Below are 11,053 nucleotides of genomic sequence, written 5' to 3'. Positions count from 1 at the left end.
GGATCTGGTCTCCCTGACAATTTTCCCTATTTTTTCATTGCCACTATTTTTTGTTTTTATAGTTACATCAATGCATGGTATCCGCATTAGATTATGAAGCTAATTTCAATGAAATCTCTAAAATGTTTAGTGTGGGTTTCTTGTGTATGTCTATCCATGGTGAAAGTAGTTTCGAAGTGTCTAATAAACAAATAATCCTGTAGTCGTACAAGACTGATTGTTGGCCGGAACACACCATCCTCATGTAACACTTAGGAGGGCCTCTGGTTACTGTCCACCAGATCAGATTTCAAGTGTCAAGTTGGTGAGTTGCCTTTGAACCTATGGTTTGGCTAGAGGGTCTAGCGTTTCTAAAAAGGTGGGCTATATTTTGCAAAGGTACAAAAAACATCAGGTCTGCCCTTAATTCCAGCTTTCAGGAGTGACTGCAGTATAAAACATATTTTAAAATGTTTGCCTTACCTAAAAAACACTTGGAAGATTTGGGGCCCCAAGACACAGGAGAAAAAAATTACAACTATTTCAGATATCAAAATCCTCATAATTGACATATCTTAAAGGCAGATGTACTAACCTATTTTTGCAGTCGAAAATGCTTGGATTTGGAAAATAAGAGCATGTGCTACCCAACATAGGTTTTTCAATGTACGAATACTAATTTGGGAATTGGTAAAATTGTATCAACTCCTAATGTGAGATTTCAAATGGATACTGATTTGCAGTTCGGAAAGGGATATGTTGTAGGCGTCACTTCCAAATTATGAATTAGTATTCTATGCATAAATGGTTTACAATTTAAATTTGATCACAACCATTGAAATTTTACCACTGCCAAGTTGGGGTGGTAACTCTATGAACCACTTCTTCTTCGTGATACAAGTGACCACGCCCAATGCTTAAAGAAACTTTTCAAAAAAGAAAACTTGTTTTAATGTATCCCCATTTTCCTTAAGTTAAATGTGCTGCTTTTAAAAAAAAAAATAAAAAAAAATAAAGAGCTTAGTTATTTAAAGGCAGTCACGGGCATGGGTGTCTGCTGACATTTGCAGGCCACCATCCCTGTGATTGCTACCAATTGCAGCGAATTGCAATTTGTGACCTACCTCATATATAATAATGAGATTGGCTGGATAGTGACCCTAAGATCCACTCAGATTTAGAATTCTGGAACCAACCTATTTGTACATAGGTTGGTTCGCAAAACTTCACATGGGTTGTAATTGTGAGCATGTTGTTTGCCAGTGTATCAATACATCTGGCAATCAGTCTGACACAAGCTCCTTTGGTGATTTACACGGCTAGGGTCCAAACATGATTCTTTTACTTGACCCATTTTTTCAGAACAAACTTTATACATTGACAGTTCTCCATGGAGCAGTTTGGTAAAGCTTCGGAGTGCAACTCATCTCTTAGTGTCTCCGGCCAATGGCAGGTCAGGTTTGCTTCGGGGTTGTTGGTAGCCTTCCTGATGGTCTTTTGAATTAACTGCTTATGTTTTTGAACCATTGTCTCAGTTGTGGGGTTTTAATTTTATGCTATCTCTCCCACTGCTGTGTTTCTGAGTTACAGACCCAAAGTGATGATTATATTAATGGAATGCCATGTGTTTAATATAACTGAACATTCCCACTGAACTGGAGGTCGTTTTAGCAACATCAAGTTTATTGTTAGGGAAGGACCACATCTTATAAAAACTTTGCCAAGCAAATTTGATTCAACGTGCGAGTGAGTTTATTGAAAAGATATCATTGATGAAAGATGAGCAATGACCAGACAGAACACTGAAGTCGCCACAGCAATGTAAACTTACCAAAATTAAAACCAAAGTAGTGTCCGTGTTCCTGTCCAAGTCAGCAAGATATGCTCTGTCCTGTACAGGTTCACAGAAGCCATGCAGCCTCTGATGATAGCATACACGTATGTGTGTGTGTCATAGTTTCTGCTTTTATGCATAGTGCTAATTAAAGCTACCCCTAAACAGGGGATGACGGCAAGGGACAGAACATGTGGCTGCAAAACCATGGGCTTGGTTAATCATTACACAAAAGGCAAATAGAACTATGCATTTGTTGGCAGTAACCATAATTGAGCAGCCAAACTGGGCCTGGTGTGTTACTAGCCCCAATAGCAGCCAACCCTCAGGGGTTACAGCCCATAGAGAGAGGAAACATTGGTTCTTTCAGGTCACACAGTGTGGTTGAGGGCCTGGAATGGTGCCTCCTCCCATACAGCACACATGTACTGTGAGTGTGGGGCTCATCCATATTCATGTGAGAGGGATGCTGTTGACTGTTTGGTTGTCCACAGCCAGTGGCGTTAATTGCACAAACCTCTTATGGAGGAGACGTTTCCTAGGATGACCCTACATCAGTTTTTCCTGAATGGGAGTCTTTCAGTGCCAAAGGCAGTAGAACTGATTACAAAACAATCACAGGTTATTTTCTCAAGTCATTATTCGATTTTACAATTTTATGCAACAAAACTGGAATACAGCAGTGTTAAGAACAATAATTAAGACAAAGACTATCACAAATATCCAAAGACAACTAAATTTCCAATTTGACAAAAGAACTTGGAAAGGTTCCAGAGTTAGCAACGAAATACACATTGGAATGATATAAAATCAAATTTGTTCATCCCACCAGACATTTCTTTTGTTTACGGTAACATCATTATTCAATGAACGGAAGTACCCCATGTGTCCATTATTACGACTTCACATCCATTACTAAAAAGTCATATTTATCCAGAAAGAACACTAGTGAGGTAAATGTTCGCCACTGACATCGAGTGATGCAATATCGACTTTTCTTTTCATCCTTCTGAGGATAGTGGACCATTAAATTTGTAATATTTCAGAAAACAGCACAGACTTGTTTTTTTCGAATTTAGTGACAAGGACTTTACTAGGAACTGGAGGGTTGAACTGGTTATGTCAGATATCCTAATGCTGCTATTGGTCAACAGAAAAGAGAACTTCAGTGAGACACAATAATGAGTGTTCTGGAATGTTAAGGCCACGTGATAGAAAGTGTCCAAACTTGTTACTTTAGAATGGCTGTGAAAATGTGCATGAGGTGCAGATTCAGGCTTTGACTGAGCTTATCCTCAAAATGTGTTCCTATAAATATGTTTATCTAGGATGCCAAATGAAGCTGTTTGCCTGAATATATTCCAACAGAATGGCTGGGAACAACATATGCTTTGAAAGGTGCATATACTGTCATATTCAAATAAAGCACTGGTTCCACTCCCACTAAATTGCTCTCTGTAGCTTTTCAGATTGGATAGAGCAACCTGCTTTGGGGAAAGCATGTTTGTGCCACTGAACTGCTGTTGTTTATGCATGCATATCTAAACAAGCACTGGTGAAGCCAATAAGTCAACCTTGGCAAGTTGGACCGGTGGTTATTTTTCAATTTTTTTAATTGCAAGCATATGCTTAAAAATAAAAGGAGAAAAAAAGAAAAACATTCAGTTGCCTAATCGTGGAAGCCAATGGTTGCAGTAAAAATCTTAAAACTAAAAAAAAACTATTGCATATAATTTTAGTAGAAAAGCTCTGCTGTTTCCTAGTGGACAGATGCAGGTAAAAACACATGGAATGACAAAATACCTGAAAAGGCTGAAGAATGTAAAGAAAAATGAAAGGGCAAATTTAAAAAAAATGCCTATTACAAGTGGCACTCAAGGGCCTTCTTTTTATTCTATCTTTTTATATGAATGTGCTCGTGGCCAGGAAAAATCCCCATTGTTCCCCTTGCAAGAGGGCCAGTGGCTGAAGTGGGCTCTCCAGAAACAAAATATGAATGGCAGTTGAACAGATCAAAGACTGAAGGCTGTTGACCCAGTATATATACTTTTTATCTATGCGTTTTTTCATTACTTGAGGGTGGTATCGAAGCCAAACCTAAAGAGGTGCATGTACTAGTCACAGAAAACAGTCACTACAATTGAGGGTACAGCAACAGATTATCTACAAATGCATCTTTTTATTGTCTCAGCAGTGCTGCCATCACAAAATGTGGTTTTCTAGTCAGAGGGCTTGACTCACAAAGCCTTTTTCCAGGCATAAGGCATATTTACAGGAAACAACTCTGTAAATCCAACCCTAACCAGTCTGCACCTACTGCTACTATCTGCACTAGTGCAGGACCCTTAGAAGACAAACTGGAAACAATCAATCAATGCGGTTACAATGTTGAACTGACACTTAGGACAAAGCCTGGCTCTGCATTAGTTTTGCACTGCTTCTATTTTTGCCTGGAATTTTCACAGAGATCTTAGTTGTGCATATTTCATCCAGTCCTGCATTTTTCTATGGGTTCAAGTACTTGCAATCATGTATTTACTGTAGCTACAACAAAAGGACTTACAAGAGCACATTGTAAAGAAATAGAACATACTAGGAGATCTACTTACAATCAATGCTTTGGTTGTTTAAGGGTGGAAAATGTAAAGCATTAAAACATAGGCACTAGAAAATAAAGGTTTGCAATGTGTTTGAAGTATTACTTCCAGGTGGTAAACCTTCAGGTGTAAGCTGGCTGATGATCTGTGTTTTTTCTCTGGCCTTATACTTGAATGCTTCCCTCACTAGTACAAGAGCTGGGACTGTTACAGTTCTGACTAGCTGCTGCCTTTTGTTTTGGTCTCAAAACTAAATATACATTGGCCAAACCAATAGGTCTGGTCTTCTGGTTCTTGCTGATGCTGTTCAGCATTGATAAAAGAATAAATAGCTATTGCCAATGATAGAGAGCATCAGGAAAAAAAAGTAGAAATACTGAGGGCTGCGTGATAATGTATATGCACTTATGAATTATACCACTTGCATATATTTCAATCATCACGTGCGTGCACATATGGATCATTAAACTATCGTGGCTCCAGGGTGAAGACGTGTACAGATATGTAGTGACTCCATGGCCATTTTGTTTGTTCTTATTTTTTTAGAATATTTTAAAGATGATGGAAGCACATTTTAGAGCAGAAAATAAAATAGAAAAAGGTGCACACAAGTATGTTTACAGAAAGTAGCAGCATAGTAACAATTTGCAGCTGCCAGACACTCCTAAAGTGTTAAAACATTTAAAAAGAAAATGTAATTCAAGGAGTAGCAATGGAGTAGACAGAAGTTAGGAAATACACATAAATGCTGCTGCCAATGAGCAGCGGACTGTGAGGAGTGGGGAGACATCACATTGTGGAGTTCATTAAAAAAGGCAGAGGGGGAGGGGCTGGCAAGCAACACAGGGAGCACTGGGGGGAGCTTGAAGGGGGAAGCAGCACATTGGAGAGAGCAAGAAAACACAAGCACTCCAGGGGAGTGTTAAAAGCAAAAGACAAAAGTAGTTCCCTGATTGTGATCAGCAGAAGGATACAAGTCATGGAGTCAAAAGAATGGTAAAGAAGTTATGCTCCAGGTAGGGATAAACACAAGAAGAGAAAGGAAGGCCATTGATTAAGAAACAAACAAATACGATTGACATAAAAGTCAACCAATAATAAGCAACAGCTGGCCAAAAGCTCAGAGTAAGTATTGATATTATACACGAAAGGTCTCTCAACAATTTAGCTGAGGCCTAAAACATTGAATCATTTGCACATTTGTAACATGGTATTTTAAGTTTTCCTGTTCCAAAACGTTTACTGGAGCTATTTTCACAACTATAGTAGTTGAAAAAATCTGTTGTCGGGGACCTTGAATATTTTAGTGTATTTTCTTGGAACCACTATTTATATTCTTTTTCATTTTTTTTGTTTTCTCACTGGTGCAGCAAAAATGAATAATTTTAAGGTATCTGACATCCTGTAGGCCACTGCTATTTTTCAGTGCTAAAACTGATTGTCCAATTGCAAATATTATGCCGAGTGCCATGGTTTTAAAGATCATTTCCGAAATTTTGCAAAGAAGCTTTTCTTTTTTTTAATATTCTCTAGAACATCCTGCACTGTGAATAGGCAGAAATCAACACCATCGTGCTCAGTTTTCTCCCCACATTCAAGCAAGATGGCGAATGTGTCAGTATCTTTGCAGTGGGCCAAGTCGGAGTAGGCGCTCGGGCCTTTGTAAATTACCCAAGGTTTAGACCACGATTTGGACTGCTCGGGAAATTTGTTTAAGTAAATCCCAAGGTCCGCGTGCCCTCTTTTTGAGGGGTGCGAGAATAAGAGCCAGTGCGCGGGGTCCTGGCCTAGTGTTTCTGTTCCCAGAAAGCTAAGGGTGCTGCCTTCGCAGCCGCCTCTGGTTTCACTTAGCTTTTTGCTCTTTTCTACACATTTGAATTCCCCCCCAACTTTAAAGCACATGGCTTCCACCCTTCTGTTGCCTGTGGTTCGTGCATTGCAGTACAGCATGCTCTTGCCATCCTCTCCCACGATTTCAGCTACCTCACATTCTAAGGTTTCAAACTTGCCTATGCCCGTAGATGCCCGCCACGTTTGTCCTTTGTCCTCACTGTAAAGGTAGAAAGACTTTGCTTTGGGGCAGCAGGGAAATATGCAGAGGCACATGCATTTGGCGACATAGGCATACGCTGGTAGGATAAGGGCGCCATTTTGCATCTGAATGCCGTGTCCAGGCCCTACTGAAAATGTGGCCAGTTTCGGGAAGGTGTTTGTAACAGCTTCAGTCAGCTCTCTGCAGGGGCTCCAGGTAATGCCGCAGTCCTTGCTTTCAATGAAGCACAGTTTTGTCTGGTTGCCACAACGCCTCTGATGGCCCTCGGATACGCCCTCCTTTGTGCAGTTGAAGAACAGGAACAGTGTTGCGTTTCTTTCCTCGAAGACTGGACAAGGGTTCGTTGTTCGAAATCCTGGAATGGTGGCGTTGTCTACTCGCAGGCAACCTTCCCACTGTAGAGTAAAGAATTGATACAATTAAACAATTTAGAATCCAAACACAGGCACATTTGCCAACAAATCAAGCGCAACTATAGCCACACAAAATATTTGTTATTTCTAAACCATTATGCAAATATGACTACTGCAAGAATTTGCTTGATATGGGATGGTGACCAAAATAGGCATATTTTCCAACATGGCCCAAGGGAAAGGGCACTGAAACTATATAATTATTTTTATATGTACACAAAAGCGAATGGTCTCTATATTTATATATAAAGTGCTATGTGGATTAGTGCTAATCCCCTGGTATGAACTATTATGCTAGAGATGCGTGCTCACATTATTCTGGGGTGCTTATATCTGTCATCAGCTTATAGGATTCATTGTTAGTTCTGAGGCTGGAGAGGGGGCTCATCCCTCTTTGAAGAGGGAGGAGACACCCCTAGGCCTGACAAACCATCAATGCTCCATCATGGCCCTTGGAGATAAATGTTAAAATAATAGCCTAGAAAATGCCCATGAAAATTATTATCATAATTACATTAATGATGGGGCGCGGCCAGCTAAGACGGTTGACTAGAAATGCCCAATTGTTGCTCCCATCATAAAGGGAACAATCCTGCTCCATCCTGCATTTCACTGCATATAGGGTTCCCACCGATTAGTGCATGCACACCTATCTCTTTGGGGTGCTGATGCGGCTTCTGGCAAAGTCCTGAATCGATTCTGAGGTGAGGGAAACCCCCGACAACGGCCTGCGACCTGGATGGCACAGCCCCAGGGGACGGTAAAAACCCGGGTGCCGCAGCAGCTGAGATCCTGCCTTCTTGACGGCTGCCAGAATAAGAACTCCCCATTCCCCCCATAGGAGACTGCCAAGCGGACCTCACCCAGGCACCGATGGCTTCCCAAAGTGGAAACAAGATGGCAGCAGGTAGTGCAGCAGTTAGCGCGGCCCGCGATCCTGAAACTATGGTCACAGATCAGAGGCTGCTTACTGTAGCAAAGACCTTAAAATCCGGGCAGCTGCAGCAGTTCAGGTTTGAGTCCAGGTTATAACTACAGGCTTGTGCTGCTGTTAGCGTGCAGGCAGGGCCTGCAGAGCAAGAGAGTGGAGTTGTGGTGGAGAACTCCCTGTGAGCAGTGTGGTGCCAGGAAATGAGAGTTTCCCCCCTCCAACCAGTACCCCCCACCAAACGTGAACTTGATATGAAGATACCTAGTCTTGGTGCTCCACGAAGTGAGGGGACCCGGAGAGCCAAGAGAGATGAAAGGCAAGAGGAGCAAAGTAGCTGTGGACCGCTTAGAACAAAATGAGGGGCCTGGCTGGAGGTCCCTCTCTGGGACTATGGAGCTATGGAGATGACCTTGCTTGAGGGTGCTGGTGTAAACAGGTAAGACAGATCGAGTGCCCCTGATCCTGTGGCACCATAACTTGCTTGGCATTTGTGAGAAGTGAGGACCCGGGAGACCGCAAAGTGCGGTAGACAGGGGGTACTGCAGAAAATAAATCCTGTTGAGCGGGGCGATGCCCTGAAAGACAGCAAGCTCCCTGGTTGCCTGTATCCCCCACTGTTGCCTCAGATGTGAAGGATGTCGGAGGTAGCCCAGGTGACGACTGGTGAAGAAGATCACAACAATTATATTTGCACCTGGGGGACACTAGTGAGGTAGCCTTGGCACCTGAAGACTGTGAGAGACCTCGATGAGTGGCTTGAAAGGGGATTCCCCCTCTTCGTCAAAGATACTATTTGTCAGTGAAGCAGCAAGAGGGTCATCATAATGCATAAACAGCAGGAAAATACATGAGGAGGCATTAAAGGTGGCCAGAATTGGGGAAACTGGAAAGTGTGCCATTCTCTGAGCACGAACCACAGTTGGACTATTGAAGTTACAGGGGTACAATATTAGGGCCATCACCCTGACACAGGACCACAGTGGACAAAGACTTTACTGTGGATGGCAGTAGAGAGCCCTGCGATCACAGGGTGGCCGATAGTACCTGTGCATACACCCCCAAATGCCACCAGGACACGTCCGTGCTGGTACTTTTACGCCCCGGGCGATATCCTTTTGCACTGATCACAAGATGGGTAAGGAAAGGGGAGCAAAAGCTGCACAGACTAATAAAACTGATCAGTATACTGTACTTGGACATGGTACGCAGGAGCTCGACCCAGAGGAGAAATCCAACCCACAGCCCAGGGAGCAAACACAGGCCACGGCAGAAATCCTGGCTGCTAAACAAGGCACTAAAGCCGCACTGGAAAATAAGATGGATACAATCGCCACTGAGGTAAACCACCTCCGCAAAGTAGCTGAAATAGTTACATGCACTGAGGAAGATGTGTAACTACCCTGAAGAAGGAAATCCAGTCACTTCAGGCCACAGTGGCAGCCTTAAATGTAGCGCAACCTATATGTATCGTATAGAAGATGCTGTTGGGTGCTCAGGAAGGAATAACATATTCCTCACTGGTTTTCCGGAGCAGTTGGAGGAACTCTCTGCAGAACTTTTCTTGGAATAAATGAATTGTTAACACTTAAACCCAAGCGGCTTTCCAATTCTTCTCAATTTAACATGCACATAGAACACTGGCGGCGATGCCGCGCCCAGGTGCACCACTTCGAACTCTAGTAGCCTGGGTGTTTAACTATAGGGACCATGACTTACTACTTCAACACATGCCAAGGGTCCAAGATCTCCGGAAGAACTTTGGCCAGTCAAAAAATTGTTGTGATAACATAATATCAAGTACAGTCTGATGCTCCCTGCTAAATTCCGGATCCAGTGTGATGGCCAGGTACATTTCCATGAGTCACTACAAGTGACTGTGGACTTGTAGGAATCGCTGGGTCTGAGCCGTGAGCAACAGAATTCCAAATGGCGAGGATCAGGATGACGAGTGGTGTGCTGTTCAGGCAGGAATAAGGCAATGCCAGCGACACTGTCTAGGACCCCTGCTGCAGAGGAAGAGGCCTGCATCCTGGTCTGTCTTTGATGGGACCCTAAAAACAGCGCCACTGGACTTGGTGGACCAGAACTCCTTCTCACAAATACGTATGGTCCCGGACACCTTGAGTGACAGTACTGATGCTGGGTAGACAGTCATTGACCCAGTGCCGCAGATGGGTTTGTACTAGGTAACAGGTAAAGCCTATACTCCGGACTGGATAGATGGATGGACAATTTCTCCACTTACCTTGTATTGGGGTTTACATTTATTGCACTGTATTATACTTTTGTTTGTTTTTACTTCATGACTAGGACAGGCAGAGAGCCCATCCTCCTTTGAATTGCTGAGTACCGTTTTCGGTCTTGCGATTCATAAAGGTAAAAGCGATTCAAGCAGTGTTTATACCTAGTGTTAAAAAGCACTATAGTTAGGGGAGGGAGAGGAGGGAGTTTGGGGTGATTTTGGTGCCCCCTTGGCCATCAGCTGAGTCAGAGGGGGTCCTGTACATCCTAGCTGAGGGAGGGATGGGAAGGTACACTAAGAGCAATGCTGTGATTTGCTGTTTGTGTTGTTGGGAAGCTTCCGCTGCCTGCTGGTGCTGTAGGGTAGTGAGTTGATTCATATCACTCTCTAGACAGGCCTGGTCACCTTCATTAACCTCCTATGGCAAGCACAGGGACTAAATACAAATTCCTAACCTGTAATGTGCGAGGGCTGAATAGATCTGAGAAATGCAGAGGGTGCATGCATACCTACTGAGATACGGGGTCGCTATAGCATTTCTCCAGGAGACTGACCTGTGGGGATACTGCATGAAACATGTAAGAATGGAGATGGCGGAGACAGGTTTATGCCACATCCTACTCTAGACATGCAAGGGGGGCCTTGATATGAGTTGCTCCGGGTGTCCCCTTCAAGAGGTTGCATGTTCAGATTGATTCAGGTGGGAGGTACGTCATCATAGTGGGTACGTTGGATGCACATGAGTTATGTCTTATCAATGTTTATGCACCTAATGTCGATGGTACAAATTTTGGTACAGTGCCTGCAGGTGCACAGAATTACATGGCAGCATAGGTTATCATAGTAGGTGACATTAACAGTGTTTTCGATGGTATGCTGGATAGATCCCCTCCTCGTCTGGGCACAAAACGCAACTTGACATCAGCGCTTAAGCAAGCTAGGCAAGTTTGGGGTTGGTTGACATATGGCAAGTACATCACCCCTAGACATAAGCATAGTCCAGC

General features: G+C 43.1%; 1 protein-coding gene across 1 annotated transcript in view; it reads right to left on the bottom strand.

Moving 5' to 3' along the window:
- Nucleotides 1–1,708: 1,708 nt before the first annotated feature.
- Nucleotides 1,709–11,053, bottom strand: part of LOC138249753 (sialidase-3-like) — a 101,715-nt gene continuing 92,370 nt past the window's right edge. Inside the window, exon 3 of the mRNA XM_069203817.1 lies at nucleotides 1,709–6,858. Coding sequence (XP_069059918.1) covers nucleotides 5,893–6,858 — 966 coding nt within the window. The 3' untranslated portion in view covers nucleotides 1,709–5,892. The remainder of the gene's footprint in view (nucleotides 6,859–11,053) is intronic.

The sequence above is a fragment of the Pleurodeles waltl genome, chromosome 8 (assembly GCF_031143425.1).
Source record: "Pleurodeles waltl isolate 20211129_DDA chromosome 8, aPleWal1.hap1.20221129, whole genome shotgun sequence".
Classification (NCBI taxonomy): Eukaryota; Metazoa; Chordata; class Amphibia; order Caudata; family Salamandridae; genus Pleurodeles; species Pleurodeles waltl.
This window is presented reverse-complemented; position numbering and strand designations above follow the sequence as displayed.